The sequence below is a fragment of the Ips typographus genome, linkage group LG9 (genome assembly GCF_016097725.1).
Source record: "Ips typographus isolate SLU linkage group LG9, UJ_Ityp_2.0, whole genome shotgun sequence".
Classification (NCBI taxonomy): Eukaryota; Metazoa; Arthropoda; class Insecta; order Coleoptera; family Curculionidae; genus Ips; species Ips typographus.
In genome coordinates, this window is record NC_138430.1 from 5506221 (window position 1) to 5529529 (window position 23309).

At 33.3% G+C, this 23309-nt stretch overlaps 1 protein-coding gene across 3 annotated transcripts in view; it reads right to left on the reverse strand.

Annotated features, from left to right (window-relative positions):
• Positions 1 to 23092, reverse strand: part of al (aristaless related homeobox) — a 41788-nt gene extending 18696 nt beyond the window's left edge. The window contains exons 1-2 of one of the 3 annotated variants that reach the window (XM_081986463.1): positions 22864 to 23088; positions 21454 to 21635 (exon numbers count right to left, since the gene is read on the reverse strand). In XM_081986463.1, the coding sequence (XP_081842589.1) occupies positions 21454 to 21613 (160 nt within the window). In that variant the 5' untranslated portion in view covers positions 21614 to 21635; positions 22864 to 23088. Of the gene's footprint in view, positions 1 to 6835; positions 6961 to 21453; positions 21636 to 22863 lie in introns of those variants that run through there. The other 2 variants (XM_081986465.1, XM_081986464.1) reach the window with 2 other exon arrangements.
• Between the last annotated feature and the right edge of the window lie 217 nt (positions 23093 to 23309).

Genomic DNA, 23309 nt, shown 5'->3' on the forward strand with positions numbered 1-23309 from the left:
AAGGAATTAATTGAGATTAGCAATAACACTATCAAGAAATATATGCAAATTGCACTTAGAATAAATGAACTGACTCAGCCTTATTTACAATTCATATTTATTGCCTTAAAGTGTCATCGCTCATAAACATTACAGGTATTAGATCAAGGTACAAACGCAAGATAATTTTATTATTAATTGTAGACAAGTTTATCTCATGTTTAAATTAACTTTGGGTCAATTTGCATTCTTAATGTTAGAACTAAATTAATTTGACGGCCTTAATGTACGTATGAGAAATTCCTCGAGGGGCCAAATGAGATTTCTATACGTCGGCCCCTGGATAATGCAATTTTCGTTAATTTTTCTAAAGCGTCATATGGTAGACAGAAAAGTTTTCTCAATCGAAAATTGATTTATTACGGTCTTTTAGGTAAAGGGGACGCTGGTATAAATGTAGTAGTTAACTGAATCTCTAATAAATGGGAAGACAGATTACCATAGCATAATTAATGAACAGACTGTCAAGACTTTTTTCAGTCATTCACAAATTTCATTTTTATGAAAGTCAAATCCTCAAGGATGATGTGTTTAAAAGGAATATTACGCTAACTCTGACGTATGCATGATTAATTATACTTATACGGATGTGAATAAATGTTAAAATTTGATTTAATTATTCAAAATGTCCTAAAGGTTTAATTGGAAGTAGCTTACATCGACGTACTTATTTATTGTAAATATGTAGTAATCCAGTAATTTCAACTAATACAAACAAATGATTAACATTTTTCCATGTAAAGTGTCACATATAAAATTAAAACAACTTAATTAATTAATGACATTGGTTAATTGACGGCAGGGGTTGGTATGTGGGTAATGTAAGCAAATTGGAAAATAGTTTCAAGGAATTGCTAAGATGCTGGTAGCACGTGCCCCCGACCAATATGTTTGGTACAAGCATACCCGACCAAATTGGTAATGCAGGTTGAGAATTAAAAAAAAAACATGTAAAAAGACATGTTTCCGTATTGGAAACTGATTCTGTCCTTAATTTTTCGCATTGAATACATTTTAGTTAAAACGGTGCTTCTGTTTTTGCCAATTTAAGTAGTGCATAGATACATAGTTGCCGGTTTGCAGGTTAATTGGCGATCCAGCGTAGATTGACCCGAGACTGCGGTAGCCGATATTTTAATTAAAATAAGAGAGATAATAGAGGTACTCTCTGGGTACCTCGGCGGTATTTCCTTTTTGTCCTTTTTCGATACAAGGAATGAAATTGTCATTTTCATTCCGCGAATTTCTTGTCATTTGCTTTTTTTGTCACCGACACAAACGTTATGCTCCAGTTAAACCTCGCAACGAACATTTTAATTGTATTACTCGCCGCTACACAAATAAGAAATTAATTTGTTGAAAATAACTAGTTCGGTTATCAACTATTTATATAATTACCGCGGAAAAAATTAATTAGCAACCTTAAAAACGTCCATGTTTTCGAGTCTTGCCACCGTAATTTCTAAACTGAAATAAATTGCCGCACTTCACTAAAAACATTTTTTAACTGCTTGTATATTATAACAATTTGTTACTACTAAGGTAATTTGATTGGTTTCTATTAAAAGTGTTATAAATTACTAATTTACATCAAAAGAATTCTACGGGGTGTTATAATGAGTATAAATAATTTAGTTTGATATGATTTAATAATTAGGTGAATTGCATCAAAAATAATTTATCAAAAACATTTTGTTTACTGCTTGAAAAATTCCATAAAAGGCTCTTTCTCTTTTAATTAATTTCATGTTCTACAAGATTGCATTTAAGTGTTTTGTCTTTAAGAGCCTCCTCAACGAGTTACAGAGCAAAAAGTGCTATTTTCCAACTAAACTGCGCCCCACCTCAACCACAGTGATTTTTATGGGTAATTTTTAAAATCTTGCCATTTCTAAACAAAACGACAGATTTTGATGCGGTTTGGACTATCATTGAGCTTAGTTTATTGGCTTTTGGTTGATTCAAAAAACTCTGACTTAACTGCTATTGTACTATACAGGGTGGAAAAGAAGCGCATGCAAAAAAGTGAAATTTTCAAGTAGTCAATTGATCAATAATTTTTAAGTCAAATCCCTTGACCGATAGAACCATACACTGTGTTTAGAAACAGTTAAAGTGTAAGTTAAGTTTTACTCACTGTCGCTGGACACCCTGTAAGGTCTTACCAAATATGGGGCTTGTCCTGAAAAGTAAGAACGTTAAGAAACGCCCTAAAACGTCCCGAGGTAAACAAGTTACTATATAATAAAAAATTTAAAAATATTTATTACTAAAAATGACTTTAATTTAATGCTTTTCTTTTTTTTGCACACGTTCTTGTCCTACTTTGATTGTCTGTAGCCACCCTGTATGGTCTTATTGGTCATAGAGTTGCTTTAAAAATTATGTAACAGATAATAGTGGAAACTGGAAAAAGTTTGGAAAACGCCCAAAAATGTCCTGAGATAACACTTCCTTATGATAAAAGAATACCAAAAGAAATTATTGGTCAATGGGGGACTACTTGAAAATTTTACTTTTTGCACGCACTTCTGTCACACCTTGTAAAAGACAGTTAGAGTGCATTAAAGGAAAAGTTTTTTACATCAGTAAAAAGCCAATAAACCAAGCCCAATGACAGTCCAAACAGCATTAAAATCTGTTGATTCGTTTTGAACTGGTGAGGTTTTAAATTTAAATTATCTGAGGAGTAAAAAAGTGTTAATATAAAAAATTTTAGCAAATTTCTTTGAAAGAGCAATGAATCTAGTTATTAAAGTAAATCAAACTAAATTATCTATTCCAAATGCTTAATTTAAAAAAAAAACTTGAAGAACCTCTCAGGTCTGTATTTGAAAAATTGACGTTGATGATGGTTGGCTAAAAAACAAAACGTCGGACCTGAAAAATAAAATTATTTTCTCGAAAAGGTGCCTCCAGAAGGTGCCATTAATTTTCCAAAATAATCAATAATAAAGTACAGCAGCAACCGTGACTTGACAGAATACTTGACACTTTTTCTGTCTATTATACTGATCTAGTCACGTGATAACTGTCAAACTTTACGGTTTACATGGTCCAAAAACAAATAAACCTCTGATGGTATTAAAAAGTAAAAAATGCTTTTATAAGTACTGGCCAACGTACAATAAAGCCATTTTAGCAGTTCAGTGTCGTTCGCATTAAGATAACCGCACGAGATTAATTATTACTTTCCAAAGATGAACTTACATATCGGCGCGATAGTGCAATCAAGTAAGTCTCTCGCAATATAATGGGTTTCTAAAAATCCGTGACGATACATTAATAATTGCCGATCTTTTAGGTGTTTCTCGTCAGGCCGATTAAAGCTTCTTATGTGTTTTCCTGGAATCACTCTGCTATAGCATTACAGGCCAGTTTAACAGGTTAATTATCGGCGTTGATACCGCTGAATTTATGTTTTATATTAAATTATTATAGGAAAATGCCTATCTGAAGACCTATTAAGGCAATTAAGTGACTTTAGAACTAGAGCTGTAAACTTGGTGACCGAGTGTACAAAAATCGGTCTAAATTGTGCAGGTAGAAACGTCCAAATGCATAGCTGAAATTCTTCCGATAACGTCCAAATATAAAAGTAAAGTGGCCACTGGACACCACATTGATAATTCGAGATAACGGGTTTACAACCTTATTAGAAAAGGTATAGCACTAATGTTTTTGTTTTAATTCCTGCTTATCGAGCACGGGGCGTCTCTCGTCTGCCTTTCAGATTATGTGTTTTCTACGTTTGAGTGAAAACAATTAGTTGAGCTGCCACACACCCAGCAAAGCCTTCTCAGAAAATTAAGAGAATTTTTATTGGATTAATTGGATACCTGTCTACCTCCTGTCTATTTAATTCCGTAGCATTTGTTGGCAGAATGTTTAGGCGATTCACTCCGAAAGTGCTATTAGGCAACCACGCAGATTTTTTATGAGGTAATTGAAATTTGTTCGTTAAGTTGGTTAATTGTTATCGTTCATCCAAAATGGGGTGATGTTTGCCATAAAAATTACACACAAAAATGCCCAGTCATGGATTGGAGTGAGGCTGGGTTTATCGGATGAAATTTTTTGTAACGGCAACTTTCACTTAAAGGTCAAAAAACTATCTAATTACTTTAACCTCAATAATGGTCGTGAGTATTATAGTCACCCTTGTTTGCTTGAAATGACAAACACCTGTCTGACACAGCCTTTGCTTTAGTTATTTCCAGAAACTGTCTCAAACTTTACTATTTTTTCTTCAGAAACCAACTCCAAAGTTCTTAAATATAACTTTACAAGTATCTTGAAATTTTGGTAAAATTTTTACTAATTTTTCTTTTTGGAGCTAATTTTCAAAATACATTGGTCGAAAAAAAAAACCCTTAGTAATTACAGAGGGTTTTTGTTTCTTATTTGACCAGTGTCACTAACACCAAATAACTTAACATAAAGGAACTTGAAACGGCTAATTAAAAAGCTGCATCAAAATAATTCGAAATATGAGGACGATGGCAGGAATGCTGGCTGAAAACCCCAACAACTTGAAAGATATTAAAGCATCGGAGCGACAGTATTAGGGAGTTAAGTCAAACAAGCTTTGTCTACAGGCCAAACGCGATAAAGGCTCCATTAGTCAGAACCCAGTCAAGATAGTGTAAGTGCACGTATCAAATGAGCTTAAGTTAACAATACAGCTAAGCGACACTGCGGCGCACTTTAGACCGGTCAGTTTTACCTCTACTTCGTCATAATCGTGATTGCTGGTACCACTCGGGTACCACCGCGACACGAACCCGGCGACTTAACACAAAAAAAAACCAATCGGGTTTTTGTTTCTTCTGCTTCTGTCCGGGCATTATCTAAATTTAAAAGTTTATGTTTATGTAGTCTTCTTGTTCGGCAATAAGTAAATCACTTTGGCTCTCTCCATCTCTTTTTAAAATCACTTTGGTGTATCGAAGTTTTATCAAGACTTAGGGACACGTGACCAAATCATTTTTCTACTTGTATTTAGACCATCAAATGCATAAAATTGTCACGATGAACAGTCACTTAGATTAATTTACAAAGTTACTCTGTCGTCTGGATTTCCCATAATAGTTATAATAAACTACTCACGTTAGGACATTTGTAACGTTATTCTGTACAATTTATCGAAATTAAGACTGAACTTAATTAGAAAAGGTATTTAAAGCTTCTAAAACACGGCAAGTGAACTAAATTCTTCAACATACTTTATTGACATGCATGTAAATAGTAACGTTTATGTAGTAGCCAATTTAGGATCCAAATGCATGTTGCAATTTGCTGTTTTAGAGCAAGTTGCAATTTTGTTTGTGCTAATCTAAGAAATTTAGTAATTTTGTGTCTAATTTACTGCGGATTTCACTCAGTTAGTCAAAATAGGGTTAAAGTAAACTTACAAAACAGTGTAACTAAAGTTAGGAAAGATTAATGCAACTGAAAAAACCAGCAAAAAAACAAACTTTTAAGAAGAAAACAAAAAATTAACTAGCTACAAAGCACACAATTGTAAATTTTATATTATTTGAACTTATACTTGACACGTCAGCAATTTAGCAGCACAAGTTTTCTTCATCAGGTGCAAAATAACATAGTCTAAACTAAACTTATCTAAGGTGTCCCTAAACTTTGCAAATGTTGGGGAAACGGACATTATACCTTTATTCGCACCGTATATGAACCTAATTGACGGTTGTGACAGATCTATTTTATACTTACGTCAATTATGTCAAAGTAGTTACGTACGTCAATAATTTATATTATGGCAGCATTCGAATTTGACGTTACAATGACGTATTTCGACAGTTAGTTAAAATATTGTTTTGTACATGCTAGGACCGTTTTTAATTTGCAATTGTGGCGCGAAACTAGTGTATTGCTGTACTATTTCAATGACTTTTGAAAGTATACCAATTCACCAGTTTTACACTTCCCAATGGAAAGCGTTATTATTAGCCCCCCTGAACGTTGTTGCACAATTTTGGTTAACTAATTAGTGTTAATTATTAAATCCACGGACTTTTTATTTCTCCGACGGCCCATTTCACCAATTTTAACAAAATAAGAGTGTTTTAAAATATCTGACAAAAAATGAATGGCTGAACTGCATACTTAAAACAACCTCCATAATCAAAATCCTGGTTAGAATTTGAGTTAGTGTGTTATTACATCAAACACCTCTATTCATTTACAATGTACTTTTTTGTCTAATTTAATTATAAATTGCAATATTTATTAATGCCAAAACTACTGCACATAACTTTTAACGGAAGATTAATCTGTGATTTAGTTAAAAAGAGAAACTGTATACTGCTTCTCATAGTACCATATAAAAAGGTGCTTTATGACTGTAATACTGAAAACAATAATTATTGGTTTAAAACAATAATTATAATACCATAAAATTGATATTCGGGGAGTTTCAAAATGTTTTGTAAAATATTTTCGATATAAAAAAAAATGATTCTAGTCTAATTGACTGTTGATGTCTCCCAAGCAAATCTACTTCCCATGCATTAAGTTTGGTTTTTGAGCAAGAAAACCTGTTTACATTAAATTTAACATTGCTTTTCTATAAAATCAATCCCCTATGGATGTTCCAACATAATTTTTAGTCTGGTATTTAGCATAAACACATATCAAAATTGTATCCCTAAAGAGGAAATTTGTTTGTATCTCTATCCGCACTGGTATTTAGTTTAATCAATGAAATTATAACAATGACTCACTTCCGTTTCACCCAACCACACCCAGAAAATCACCAGAAACAAAAGACACTCACCCAGGGCCGCTGATAAATTGCACAATAAAAACAAAAAAAAAACAGTTTCTCCTAAAACAATTGAGCACTCCAAAAAAACAACTGAACACCGCGTAGGATACCTGCACGAAACGTCTATGCCTACTTTCTGCAAGCAACTGGTATATCTTGGGTTAACCAGGTATCGTGTTACCTGGCTTTTAATCAATCTAAACCAATCGGGTTCGAGGGCGGCGATACACGAAGTGCTCGAAGCCAATGAGCTTCGGAGGCGGCGCCCCACGACTTGATTAAAATAATGGAAGTCAAAAGTTATGAAAATGCTATTATGGAAGTTAATTATTTGTAAACAGTGCCTAATTGCCTTTAAATATATTAAACCGTACGAATTGCCCTTGATTGAGGCTAAGAGGATATTGATATAAATTTAATAACAGTCAATTTCATTGTTATGATTAATGGGCAGTTTCTAAATGTTATAAAAATACATGGGACGTACTCTACTACTGAAGTAAATGATGTTTTTATTAACCCGTTCTTTTTTGATGTATGAGACAGTTTACCTTGAGTATGTAATGGATATGTTCTACATGTCTGAGCTATTCAGGCAATGTTTTTTACTTGGAACGTTTCATTTAATCAACGCTAATGTCGGATAAGTATATCAAGTGATAAATGCTGGTTATAGATTAAACCAAGTACATGCAATTAATCAGTCTCGCACAACTCATATTAATACTCACACAATGCGGGTAATTAGTCTAGTATCACAACAAAGTTCCTTGTTTTACACATATTTAATCCAGATATCACTAAAACTTTAAGGGAATACTATTATATCTTTACTTCCCTACAGTCATAATAAAATATACCTATGAGAACTAAGGTACAGCTTTAAAAGCCAACATATGGGTAAGCAGGAAGCTAAGAGAACAAATTATTCTAAAATCATCTCCATAGCTTTTCTTCTTCTTCAGTTATGTACTAACAACTTGATCTGATACTTAAAATCTGCAACAAAATATATCAATAAACACCTAATAATTATTGCAACCGTGTCACTTTTTGAAAAGTTGTTCACAGTCAATTGGTTACCAAACTCATTAACTTTTTCTTGTCAAACTGAACTGACAAATTGAAATCATCCAGTCCAATGACGAAAAGAAATAATCAATAATCAGTACATTGTAGCTGGTACATAAAGTGTCATAAAAAGAAGAGAAAAAAGGAGATTTTCGAGTCTTTCTAAGTTTGTACAAAAAAATGGAGAGTGAATTTTTCAGTTAGGGAGAAGTTTTCTGATTAAGTTAACTGATTGAAATATATTCAGAAAAGTAGTAGTAGTAGTCTCCTTATACGTTTCATTGGCATAGCAAGATAAATATGGTCATATCTCGGTTGTTTTTGGACTTTCAGTATGCTGTAAAAGCTCATTGTGATTCTCTTTAAGTCCTCTATCCAATCATTACAAAAAAGCTGAAAGCGCAGTTTGCTGAATCTCTCCAGAAAATTCAAAAATGTAGTCTTCTTACACGTTTCTTTGGCACAGCAAGATAAATATGGTCATATCTCGGTTGTTTTTGGACTTTCAGTATGCTGTAAAAGCTCATTATGATCCTCTTTAAGTCCTCTATCCAATCGTTACAAACAAGCTGAAAGCGCAGTTTGCCAAATCTCTCCAGAAAATTAAAAAATGTAATTAATCTCCATATACTACGTTCTTTTGGCACAGCAAGAGACTTATGGTCATAACTGAATTATTTTTGGGCTTTCAGTGTGCTGTAAAGAGTCAGTGATGTATTCTAAGCCTTTTTTACAAGAAGCCCAAATTATGAGCTACATTTTGACATTTGAAGGAACCTCCTAACTGTCCAAGGGACTTGAAGGAACCAAGTTAGACTGTCAAATTATGACACCTTCACTATTTCTAGTACAGTTACACTGTTGTATTTCACGCCAAATATTTTGCTTATTTGTAATTTTTCAAAGAAAAATGTGTTGAGATAAAAGAAAACTGAAATTACGGGTATATTTTGACGTTTGAACAAACTTTCTGGCTGTCACAAAAGTCAAGTGATGAGTTATCGAATTATAACATTTTCAATGAAACTGGTTTACTTGCACTGCTCTATTTCCCGGATAATATATTGGTTTTTGTAATTTAAAAAAAAAAATTATTTACAATTACGAGCTACATTTTGACATTTGAAGGAATCTCCTAGCTGTCATAGGAACCAAGTTAGAGGCTGTCAAATTATGACACCTTCATTATTTCTAGTACAGTTACACTGTTGTATTTCACGTGTCAATTGACAAATCTTTCTTAGTCCTAGATTCCAGATATGTTCCCTTGGTACAGCAAGAAAAATGGTCATAACTCAGCTATTTCTTTGGTTAACTGCTGGTAAATGCATTTAACTGTTCAAAAACGTAGTAAATCTAATTTGGACAACCAACAGTCTTATTCTGTATTATTTTAATTCTACCATCCCTATAATATTTAAAAACGTGAATTCATTGTGTCTTTGTTCTGTTCATGGAAATAGATAGAGAAAAACACTGCTTTCATGTGACTTCCTATAGTGTTTTGATTGCTCTTGTTGAAGTTTTATCAAAGTAAGTTAAATCAAGTAGACCAGATACCATTCAAAATGTTGTAGATCAAGAACAGATGTTGGTGATTGGTTATTGTTATCAATTTGAGTACTATAAATATAAATCTAAAAATATTCCATTGTCAAAGGCTCCAAATTGTCAGCAGGCTTGGAGTTGATAATCATTTTGAAATATTACAAATCAAACACGTATTACCTACCGAAGCAGAAAGTCAATTCACATAAATTATTTTGTGTGGGCCCACGGTAGTTGCCATGAAGAACCCATCTAAACGAGCCTTTTTCGTGTCTACTTTAGAGATAAAATCAGCGGCTATGCTAGGCATCCATCTAATAATAACAAATAACCGGGCCGTGTTACGCCACAACCTAATTGGTTTTATATTAACATCATTAGTGTCTATTGTTGGAAATAAAATTGTATTACCGACCATACATTCGGGTAAGCCTCACAATATAGAAATGGAATCGCCGTAACGACAAGCGATTAATTTTGATACGACCATAATATGGTCAGAATTAAACAGGAGAGTTTTTAATACACCCAAATTACTTGGCCCCAAAATTATGACAATCGTTGCTTAATGAAAGCCTTCAACGTCCAGAAAGACTGATTACCCTGAACTACTGAAAGCTTCCATCAATTTTAATTGTTATACAACATTGTAAAAATTTTGCAAAAATACTTCACCATCTTTTCTTACCCCCTGTTAGATGAGCAAACCAGTTAATCGCACGGAACGAAACGGGTTGCGAGATTATCAACGGTTTAAAAAATTTAGAATGGATCTTTATAATCATTAATGCCAACAATGCCCAAAGCTTAGCTGGTGTATCATCCACATAATGAAAAAAAAAACACGTTAACAGACATTATGGGATAATAAGGAAACTAATAGCATTAGCATGACTATAGGTTTTTGTGTTAGGTAATGTATTTTCGTAAGTTATGCTGGTTTAGGAATACCTGTGTTGGAAGGTGGATCACCAGAAACGATGAGATGTTTATTTTTTTGTCAGCAGTTTGCAACCCCTGTTGACATCTGAACTACATCAGACCAGTTACAGTAAGTAGATCCTTATGAAGCAAATTCTGGATTTGAGAACACCATACTCAAGGGAAGGGGGTGTTAAGCCTAGTTAAGTCAGCCTAAATGTATTAAAAACAGGGCCGTTTTTCACTAGATCCAAAGTAAGTTTACACAATTTGCTCTTTACTTTTCATGTCACTTTAGGGCTTAGAGTCAAACCAAAATGTACTGTTATGGTAATCCGACGAAATATTATGCAGGATAAATGTTGGTTTAAGGATATATTTATACAATGAGCCAATGATGCATCCAATTTAACATCTATAATGGAGCAGAGATCGGTCCAAACTAAGCACGTTTTCATGCAGTAAAAGGTTCCCAACCGCGAATGGCTTGCGTTGTAACCGTGGCGTTAGTGCCACAAGATATCATTAAGTGCAGCTAAAGTCGCATAAGAAACGTGAAATAAAGTCAATAAAACAGCAAGTGACTGAGTATGAAATCAAATTGAAACGTCACAGCCATGATATTTATGTAAACCAATGAGGGTCTTTGTCTTCTTTTTCTTCCTTAATTCATACAGAAATTTTTGTTTATGCCACCCGTATCCGGTAGAATCAGTCGTTTAGTAGGCGAGTTAATGTATTTTTTCTTACGATTTCATACTGTTACTTATTAACTTCCATTCATTCTCTTTATATAAATGTGCATTTTGTGGCATGCACCAACCATATGCCCACAATTATTGTTTTGCATAGCTTTTAATGCAAACGTGCTTTACTCAACATATTTTAAAGTCCACCTTTATGATCCTAAAAGAAAACAAACCAAAAAAAAACGTAAAGAAAACCAGACGTCCTTGAACAAAATGTGTCGGACCTTTTGTCACCATAAAATTAGCGCCCTCCTTCAATGTATCAATTCTCCAGGTCAAGCCGAACCGCATATTTACCGTCATCACAGCTTTGATCTGTTTTTAATCGAGTCCGATTTTGATACAACAAAGATTTGTCAGGAACGGAAGTGTAGCTAACGATATTTCGGCAACTTAGGGGTGGTCTTCAATTAGTCACCAGGCGCCTCTTCTATCGGCCTCTCTGAACCAGGGCTCTTAATGACGCCGGATGACAATTTCATCAACCGAATAAAGAACACCGCTATTAAATATTATAATTAACGGCAATTTCTTTGTCGTTTTCTAATGTCCTGGGAAGCGTTGGCAAATTGCCGATGCTATCAGGGTCGTCCGCGTAGGGAACAAAAAACACGTCACCATCTCTATTTGGAGGAGAACCAAAAAGGCTAATTGCTCGGGGAAACTGGGTATATCCCAGGACCGAACAATTATTCGGAAGCTTCTGTGTTAAATCGCGAAATGATTGTAGATGGCAAAATTAAATAAACATAAAGAGAAGTCCAATTAAAAGATGATTTAGACGAGAAGAAGACAGATGTGATGCACAGTTAATGGGAACGCATTTAAGGTGTTTAGCTAACGTTTTTGTGTTTTTGGGCGTCAATGGTGATTTGGGGCTTTTTTTAAAAATTAAAAACAAACAGCTGATAATTCAGATTTTTCAGATTATTAACCAATTCTATGATAGCAAGTGACTTTTATAAAAATTTTGAAAAATTGTTTTGTTGATTTTTTGACGATTTTTTGACGAATATTTTTAATAACATTGTGGTTTAAGCAGTTCAATGAAAAATCGATTTATCTCGAAAACCGTTTATTTTATCGAAATAAAGAAAGAGTACAATTTTTCAATAAAAATGTCAAGAGTATCCATTAATGGCGTTTGCAGCTGAAAATAATGGCAGCTGTCAAAGTTTAAGCAAATTGTGTCTTAGGTCCAGTTAGCTCCTGCCTTTCGAAGACGAGATACCTGGTTTTCATGTCAAATAGAAGGTTTATTTCGATAAAACATTAAACCCAATAATCATTACAATAAACAAAGTGTTTCAAAAGTTACGGCCAAAAACGTTAATTGGAAGGCAGTTCTTTGGGGCTCAATATTTCCCTTAAGAGTGACTTTAAAAAAAAAATTATATGAACAAATCGTATTATTTTGACCTCCCCTGCATGCCCCCGAGAGATTGTCATATAGTTATGGGACACCCTGTATATTTTATATAAATTAATACTCCCGATGGGCGGGTTTTTTTGCTTAAAGTGATATTAAAAAAAAACAATAAACTAATAACCACATAGAAACACAAAAAAATCTGAAATTTAAATAACGCGTTCTAAAATACAAGTGACCTTTTCTGAAATACAACTTACGTTTTCTAAAACCAAATTTACGATAATGAAATACAAGTTATAGATTCTGAAATCCAACTTATATTTTTAAAATCCAAGTGATTTTTCTAAACTACATGTGTAAATGATGTAGTCAATTCCTATAAAATATCCATACCTGTATAGAAATCAATAATTCAAATCAATTATTTCAAACTTAATTTAAATTTAAGTTTTCTTTACATAAAACCGTAGCACATAAAAGAATATCCTTATTTTACCATCGTCAAGTTTACGGTTCAATAAACGTCAATGCTTAATATCGGTTCATTTCGTTTTATAGTTTCAAAGCACCCCGTTAAAATGGTATGAATTAAAATGCACAAATAATGTCAAAAAATAATTTTCTGGTTTAATAAATGGTACCTCACGTAACCGCTTTGAATATATTACCATAATTTTTTGAGTGTTGAATAAGGTTCGGCGCCACCCAGCTCATAAATTATAATTTAATTTTTTTAACTCGAAATTTGATTCTACAAACAAGCAATACGGAGGATGTTGATTTTATGTTTTAATTAAAATTTACCGCCTCTAAACGATATATCAAAATCTAAGTCAAAGCAGTTTCGATTTGCACAAATGATAATTGAATTGCAGATTTCCTGCTGTATATAAAGTGATTATCATAAAAACGTTTATTAAGCACACGAGTCAACAATGGATGCAACATCCTGTTCTATTAAAAAATTGTCACGATTCATTCAAAGGTATTCATTTGAAAGACCCACCACCGAGCTGAAAAGCAAACAGTAAATAAATCATCAGTTTCTACCGATTAATCCTTCCTACCGCTAAGAAAAGTAACGGAAAGCGTTTCCAGTTTTTAGGTAATTCAATTTTGACTTATTTAAGCATGTAATAAATTAACGAAAGAAAGAGACGAAACGTTAAAGGAAATGAACACCGAAAAAACTATATAATTACGTGTTACCATTCTAATTTGAGCCGAAAAACAATGTTGATTTAGTTCATTGATTTATCGGTCTGGAAATATATTGTTTTATACGGGTCTGATTCGATTTGCTTCAGATATAACGAGGTATTGTCAATAAGTGGTTAAAGTCAACAAAACGACAAAAAAAGCGTTGGGTCATGCTCGAATCTAATATCTTGGTAATGAACTTGTGGTTAGCTCAACCGGAACCCCAGAAAAACTTTTTAATTAGAGAGGATTTTATAAGACTGTTGCAGCAATGCCTCTTTATAATTGGACAGTAGTCGGAAAATTATTTTAATTAGTTCATTTTGAGATCAATCCGGTTTTGGAATTGACAAAACAACCACTTCGATAACTTTGCATCCGGTTTTTTTTTGCATAATTTTTAATCCATAATTTCTTAGGTAATAAATATTATGACATTTCTCTATTTGCTTAAAAATGTCTGGTAACAGCCTTATTTTGGTACTTCGTTCATTGTTAAAAAAGAAAGATAGTACAGTAATAATCAATTTTATTTCTCAGCAGTAAATGTCATTGTTTAAGAATTTAAATGAAATTTAATTGATTCTTGATGGACATCCGTTTTTTTTTTGGAGCTGGATCAGATTGAATTCAATATTTGTAATTACGGTGGTAAAAAAAAGTAAATCGATTGCACGGGCGACACCGTTGTATCTAAAATCAATACGATTTTAAATGGTAAAAAGGGAATTAATTCAAAATCGAAGTATTTAAGATAACAACGACTTTATTTTCTACATCTCCGTGTATCAATTTTACACTTCGATCGTCGCCTTTCCGTTCGATTAATTTTTTATTCAAAACTTATTCATCAGATTAAAATTATCTTTTTGTAGGCATTGTTACATTCAGGGAGGTATTCACCGTCACTGAGAAAAGAAAAATATCCCACTTTGAATTTAACAAGCATCACGCGGTGGAATTTATAAATGTTTTTGTTGTATAATTTAAAAGAGGAATACAACAAAACATGTAAATTCGAACGATCATCGTGATTTTTGGCTTTTTCCGTAATTTGAATTTCGGCGGTCGCTGTACGGTCCAAATTTGTTGGTCAGACGAAAAATCAATTGAATGAGCAAAGAGCAAAAACTGAATTTTGACATGATTGAAAACAATAAGAAACCGTAATCACATAACATAATTTCATCGTGTTGAATCAATCTCGTGGATAATGAGATGATCGCAGACTATACAACGCGTGCATCGTGCGGTCGAAAAGAAAATTAAAAAAGCGACAAACGTTGTCATTTTCGTAATTACCTAAATCAGTTTGTTACTGCTATTTTCTCTGCGAACGGGCAATTCTAGTTATTACTTAGGTTTGTGCACACAATTGGTTTGTTGCGTTAAAATTGGGTATCGGAGACGTGATTCGGATTATTCAAATTGGAAAGCACGACCGAGACAATTCACGTACTCGCAATAACGATGCGTGAATAATAATTTAAAATCCAATCAAGAATAACGTATTTTTGGTATACTTGTATGGGCTAGACAAAGATGAAGAAGAACTCTGTGAGTTTGACGTGAGCAGAATGACACAAGTCACTTCTAAAGTTTCTCAGTAATGGTTGTCTCTTCTTACCATTGATGAATAATTTTGAAAATTTCATTAAGTCCGCCCCAGGGCTTGTAGCAGTAAGGTAATTGAGAAAAAGCATAATTTAGCTTATGTGGGCCCTAGGGTGGCCTTAAATACATCGGGGTAACCCGTCATGAACCTTCTAGAAATTGTTCAAAATTGCCAGAAACTCATAAATTACGAGTGAAAACGATAAGATCTATCTAATCAGCTCTAAACATCCATATTTGGATATAAACCTCCTCTTCTTTCCTCCATGCTTCTCTATCAACTTCTTCTTAGAGAAGAATTGTTTAATTGTTAGTATATAACCACATTTAATCAAGCAACAGTCAGAAGTGACTGAACAGACTATAAGTAGATTTCAATATAACGTCACTTCTCCTGGGACAGAGAACTTGGTATTGTATGGGCTAGACAAAGATGGAGAAGAACTTTGTGAGAAAAGTTCTTTGTGTTTGTCTCTGAAACCTTCTTAAGCTTACTATAAATTGTTTTTAACTTGCCAGAGACCTCTGGCAGCCATTTTGTATTGCCAGAGGCCTCTGAAACCTTCTTAAGCTTACTATGAATTGTTTTTGACGTGCCAGAAGCCTCTAGCAGCCAATTTGTATTGCCAGAGGCCTCTGAAACCTTCTTAAGCTTACTATGAATTGTTTTTAACGTGCCAGAGGCCTCTGGCAGCCATTTTGTATTGCCAGAGGCCTCTGAAACCTTCTTAAGCTTACTATGAATTGTTTTTAACGTGCCAGAGGCCTCTGGCAGCCATTTTGAATTGCCATGGCATGTCCATGCCATTTGACGTGAGCAGACTGATGCAAGTCACTTCTAAAATGTTTCTTCATCTTTGTTTAGCCCAGGGATGGTTCTCTCTTCTTACCATTGATAAATAATTTTGAAAATTTCAAGTCCATGCCAGGGCTAGTGGCAGTAAGGTAATTAAAAAAGTTAGTGGATTCTACAAGTGTTATAAACCTCGTAAAAGAATTGTTTAAAATTGTCAGAGACTCCTAAATACAACTGAAAACCTTTTAAGAATTGCCAGAGGCCTCTAGAATCATGTTGAAATTTGCCAGAAGAGTATACAAGTCTTCTAAGGGCCATTTGCACCGACATATTTAAGAGCACCGTAGGCTAAGTTTTCATTTGACTGTGACATTTTCCACATGACCTCTGCTACAGTTAAAGCATATTTTAGCTTATGTGGGTCCTAGGGTGGCATTAAATACATCGGTGTAACCCGTCATGAACCTTCTAGAAATTGTTCAAAATTGCCAGAAACTCCTAAACTACGACTGAAAATCTATCTATCTAATCAGCTCTAAACATCCATGTTTGGATATAAACCCTCCTCTTCTTTCCTCCAGAACCATTCTTGAATTGTTAGTATATAATCATATTTAATCAGCGACATATGTTTTTTTTATTTTTGTTTAGCTCAGTAGTGGTTCTCTCTTCTTTCCATTGAAGGATAATTTTGAAATTTTTATAGTTATATATAAGTATACAAGTGCAACACTTTTAATCGATCATTTTGACAGCAAAACACTAATATGTAATAATCTTAACCTACTCAGTAAACAGTTTTAAGCACAATTTTTTTGTAACTTAACTCCATGACTTTGATAAGCATCTTGAAAGCACTGGAGTGCATTTTTTTTATTCTTACCTGTTGTACTTAATCAATCATGTTCTGTTGAAACGTGGATTCGTATCGAATTATTTTCTGTATAAAAACCTTTCAACAAGAGTAGATGTACGAGCTCGCTGATCATTTTTTTTTTTGAGTCAATAATGAGGCAGTTGCTAAGCTTTAATTCGATACACATCGGCCTTAATCCGTGAAATCACAACTTAGGTATACAATAAAGGCAACCCATTTAAATCTTGAATCCTCCACATATTTCCGGTTGATTAATTTAGTTAAGGTATTGTGTGGCACATTATTTTGAATAAGGTTTGGGTCGACTGATACAATTAGAAGTTTTTGGGGAAATAAACCGTTAAATAAAAGTTTAATCATACAAAACAATTCGATTCTAGAGAATTGATTAAATTAAAAATCGTGACAGTTAGGTGAATAATTAAACTACAAGAAAGGTTTGTTGCTTAACGTACTGTTGATGTTCCAGTGACAACAACTGTGATTACCTAGCTAAGCGTTGTAAATGTCCTGGAAATCATTCAGTAACATAAACTAACCATATTTGTTTGTCGTTTTTTGGTTGTAAGTGATTCACTGCACCGGATCCTTCTGCAATCAATTAAAATCAAAATAACTGCGAGCAGTTCTTCGGTACCCCAATACGCTCACACAAAAGTCTTTAATCTGCTTCCTCCGGTAATAAATATGCAGACGCATTAATTTGTTTCTCCTCTTTCACTCGTAAAAATCCTTTGTCTAGTCGTGCCGACTTTAAAAGTAGAATAATTGGCATCGGGCCTAAGGGCGCAGTGCATTGTTACGTTATACCTCTTACTTGATTAAAATTTATGGCTCAACTTTTAATATTTTTATTTTATAATCCCTCTAACCGATTTAACGATAATTTGTTTGCTTTCCACGATGGCCACATGGTTCTCTTTTATTATTTGTCTGTGAGTTGAGTTTATGGTAATAATCGTCCTGTATAATCTGATTTGGAACTAAATCGGTTTGTTAGCGTGTCTACTTCCGATGCAGTGCGATCATTCGCGTGTCAGCTTTAATAAAATATACCTAATAGCTGGAATTGGGTATAAGACTTGAAGGAGTTGTAACAAAAGGATTTTGCCTCCAAACAAGGAAAACCTAATAAAATTAGCTACGTTCTATGTTTATTCTGCGGTTTATCGCTAGCAAGCACGCCATTTCCGGTTTGTTAAAAAGTTTAATTAAATTTACTTCTTGATGCGACTATGCTAAGAAGATCACGTATTAAGGTAATGTCACAAACTAATGAGCAATTATTCATACCCATTACTATATCTATGCAAATTGTTGTGAAGTTTGAAGATATATTATGTACATTTATTAGTCTACATTGAAACTGATTAGCGGAAACCATATCGACATAAGGGCATAATTAATATTGAACAAAAAAAAACATAGTCACTTATTAAAACGTTCATTAATATAGTCCATTAAGCCCATAAATGTAATGAATATAATATAACAAGGCTAATTATGGAGATAGTGTATCGGGTGGTTTTTACGGAAAATGTCCTATATTTTGCGTAGATAGTTAATATTGAGCAACAATAAAATTATGTGCAAATACAATACTTGCTATGCATGCTTGATAACATTATTATTTAACTTACAAACAAAATATGACACTTTTTATTCGTATAATATTTCGATTTTTTCTAAAAAATATAAATTTTTACTATGAGGGAAAATTGTCTGTATCACCATTTTTTCTAAAAGTAGTACGCTTTTAAAAGGACTAACAAAAATAAGTCATAAAAGTAAGTAATAATGATTTTTTAACTAACTTACTTATTGTACATGTCAAAGTTTGGCAACACGTGCTTTGTCGTAAGCAATTTAGTTCTAAAACTTAGTTTAGTTAAGATAACAAAAAAGAAAGTAAAAATTAAAAAAGTTTAAATAAATTGCAGATTATCAATACTAGGTGTATGACATACTTATTGAGAGTTAGTGTTTACTTATTAAGTGTTTTATAAAATTGATAGCTTTATATATATTTATACAGGGTGGTCCAGTTTTAAATGTCAACAATTCACCATTCGATAGCCCATCACAAAAATAAGTTGACATACATTATGTAATTTTTGTAAAAAATGCTTCCTAAGAAAGACACAGTCTCCCAAATTTAAGTTTAAAAAAGTTTTTTGGTCATAACTGTCAAACCGTTGGAGCAATTTTGATCAAATTTGGAACAAGCACTATTGAAATTAATACTCATTGTGTGATGTTAATGACGTTATCAAAATTATTCAGATGCGTAGATACAGGGAAATGATTTTGATTTCCCGCCTTATTTTCTACTGTCACTGGACACTAATTTTTAAATTTATGGTTCAATTTGGAAAAGAAGTATTTCTTGTAACATTCTAATTTGAAACTTCGTCTACGAGATAATTGAGTTATTACGTTTTAAAACCTAAAAAAAAACTGATATCTGGGCTGGAAAAAATTGGATAGTTTATTTTATAATCAATGAACTGTCAGTGGTTCGTCCTTCAAAAAATAAGCAGATATTCATGTTGTCATTTTTAAAAAAAACTCGTTACCGGGAAGATACAGATTTTCAAGTTCAGCTTCAAAAATCGTGTTTTTTTGTCATAATTTTGAGACAAAAGGAATTTTGAATCAAAATTTTACAGCAGATACATCATCTCTCTTTCTAAAAAACTGTAATTTTTGTGAAATATCCAGTCATCGTAGAAAATAGAGTGGGAAAATTAATCTCCCTGTATCTACGCCACTTAACAAGTTTGACAAAACGTCATTCAAATCACATAATGAGCATTCATTTCTTAAGTACTTGTTTAAAATTTGATAAAAATTGCAACAACTTTCAATTTTTTAAACTAAATTTTTAGGAAGCGTTTTGCAGCAAAATGACCTAGTGTATGTGAACTTATTTTTTGATGGTACTATCGGATAGTGGATTATTGACATATAAAACTGGACCACCCTTTATAAAAAAGAATAATGCACTGGGTGTTATTTAAAAAAGTCGGGATTTCTTCGTTCTTTCTTTCTTTTCTAAAAACTAATATTTTGCTGAAAAAATTTAAATATTAGAAAAACTGTTAGGTTAGGTTAGGTTAGGTATTTGACTTTTGTATTTGACATTTTTTTAATATTTTTCGAAACTAATGAGGTAATAAACTTTACTCTATCGTTGACTCACCCTGTACATACAGTTCTTGCGGAGCCAGTTTACCCGTGCGTTTACCTATCAACTTATGATAAGGAAGCACACATGCAATATTGTTTTCATCCTTGTCTATCCTTGAGTTTTAGAAAGTGTAAGCAAAATAGTGAGTTGAGCCTGAGTCTAATATCAATTTTAACAACCGTCGAGGAACGAGAAACACGGAGCTGAAATTGTAGGTTATGTTAGTTTTATGGTGATTTTTGTTTAGAAAGATATCTTCTGCTGGGAAACAATCAGTTTAAGCGTTGTGTTTTGTGTTGTCCAATCGTGTTGAAACAATACTAAGAGCTGCTTGCTGATATAAAATTGAAATGTCTTTTACTACGTCACAGAAGATCGTACCCGGCTTATTTTAACTTTCTAAGCTTTTTGTGAAATTACTAGGTACATTGAAATGTAAGACGTATAAACAAAGTTTATATTTGGAATTCCTCTATAGTAAACGACTCCATTGCAGAGTGTATTCTACATTTATTTGTATATCGAGTTACCACTTAACATTTAAAATATGAGAAATAGTTAGAGTCAAAATAAGGGAAGATTCGTATCATGCTTAGTCCACGAAAATAACTTGGTCGAACAAAACCAGTCACAAAATTTAATTTGATTATACCGTTTATAATGAAACGAAAACAGAACACCCGTATTTTCTGGGCAAAAACAATCGTCAAAAAAGCGGATAAACCTTCAATCAAGATGACGATGACGGGAAGTTCGAAGTTGTACGCTCCGGCGATTGCTTTGTTACCACTGTCACGGTTCAGGAAAAAGTAACCGATGTCTTTCAAACAAAATTAAGTCCTGCTTATTCTCAGAAAATTAAATTAGCGAAATAAACCCCAATAAAATGTTCGCGTCGCTTTGGTAATTATACTGCATCAGATCATTGAGTATTATGTGGCTTGCATGGGTTTTAACGAAACTGTATCAAACGACTTCCTTTCAATCGGTTCCGTTTTGGTGCCGTGCAGTGATAATTAAATCAGATTTATTGTTAATTCTTGTTTTTACCTACGCGGATGTCGGTAACACCCAGTATTGGCCCGTAAATCTTTCACCAAAGAAGTAAGAGTAACGGAAATTGGATGTTGATTGCCTCCACATCAGCTAAACAACATGCTTCTACTTTAAGATTTATAATTCTTAATATACAGAGCTGGAAAGTCAAAAAGACAAATCCTTGCATTTATGTAGCATAGAGTTAATAAAATATTTAAAGTACTAAAATACTTAAAGTTCTTAATACTTACCATTATTGGGTTCACCTAAACCTTCAATAGCTTCCCCTATGTCAACTAAACTTCGTATGGAAAAGATCGATTTGGCAGTTCGTAGTTTGCCATTACTATCTTGAGTAAGTCCATCATCTTTCGATCTGGTCGAAAGATCCATTTCCAGTTGTTCATCCATTATGTCATTGCATTATGCTAGACTGGAAACAATTTCTCTCGTTTTAAATACAAGAAAATACAACCAAACTGCTAATTAATCCTATCATTGTGTCTATTGAATTACTTGTTAGAGTAAATGAACGCATTAATATTAATAACAGCTTAACATGTAACCGATTCTGTTATCAGGCACATAGGGTAACCTTCGCTTAAACTACTAATTTGACCTCATTACGGAGCTGTCAACTCAATTTAAATTTATGATAATTTGTTTGTGAAAATTTTGAAATTTCGTAGTTTAAATGCAAACCTGAAATATAGAGCGGTTTTAAATGTTGCTTATAACTATTCATGAACATTGCGGTTCACTAATTGGCAGTGATATCTATGTATTTAAAGCAGTTTGTATAGTTTCGTAGATAATTAAAATGTGTTCAGAATTATGCGCATAAGAATTTAAAAGCTGTCAGAATAGTTAAGTGTAATAACGACTAGTGGAAAATGAAATTAGTTTTTAAGCTTTTTATTAGGTACTCTAACAACACTTCTTTTGAAACTTAAATTATTATTCTTGTTACTGTTCACAAAAAATAATAGAGCCATTTTTACATTTAAAGTTGTTGTTAAACTGTAAGAAAATCTCACAAAACTGAGCTTGTTCGGGTTTTTGATTCTGAACTGTTTCGAATACGGGTTTGGACCATTTGCACAATCATTTGTATATACACAGCAACACTATCCCATCCATGTAGATGGCCCAAATCAGTTAAAGAACAGTTCCTGAGCGGTTCAGAATCATGAACCCGAATAAAGCTATTATCATCACTTAAATTTTGATCTGACTGTTTTATAGCCCCTTCTACAGGACCATTGTGTTAAACAAGAAAAAATATTACTTTTTTTGTATTGTAAGTATTCCGGGTAGAATGTTGACAATTCTTGTTTAGTGTCGTTCTTGTTGTTGTTGACAAATTTTTTAGGAAAAGAACTAGATTCCTTACTTAGTTCAGTGCTAATGTAAACTCGGTGAATTTTAGGTTTTTAACCACATTTAGTAGTTCCGAATTTAGGTTAACCAAGAGAAAACAAATAGTACGGTTCTGTAAATGATTTTTTAATTAAAATAGGGTTATAATATATTAAGTGGTTGCTGCAACCTCAGCCAGGGACGTACGGTAAAAAAGCTTGTTGGGAGTAATGTGGTCTCAATATTTAACTTAAATTACATACAAAATGTCAAACTAAGAATACATTTTTGAGTTTTCTTACCTAATACATACAAATCACTTGTTGATTGAAGTGATTAGTTAAGGCTGTAAACTGTCAAAAAAATACCGGTGAGCTATAATCACGGTCGTCAATTTTCTTTTCACCGAGCCCGGTCCTCGTTTAGCCCATGGTTGAAATCAAAAATCGTGAAATCGTTGGAGACAAACGACAAGCCTTCACATCACGCACAAACTGTTTGGAAGCTCTTGGTTACCTGGTGGGTTGGTACCTACCTGAGACCGCCCATGGGCGGTTCTGGGCGAGCGGTCATTAATTATCACCCTTGTTACTGTCGCTTTAAATAAACGTATAATGCACTCCTTATAAAACGGTTATTGGATAAATGGTTTATTTAACTAGGGTCATTTGCTTATTAATAGCACGAAAATGGAGGGGCGACAGGGCTCGAATATATATAGTGTGGAAAATAATAAAAAAATGCTGTT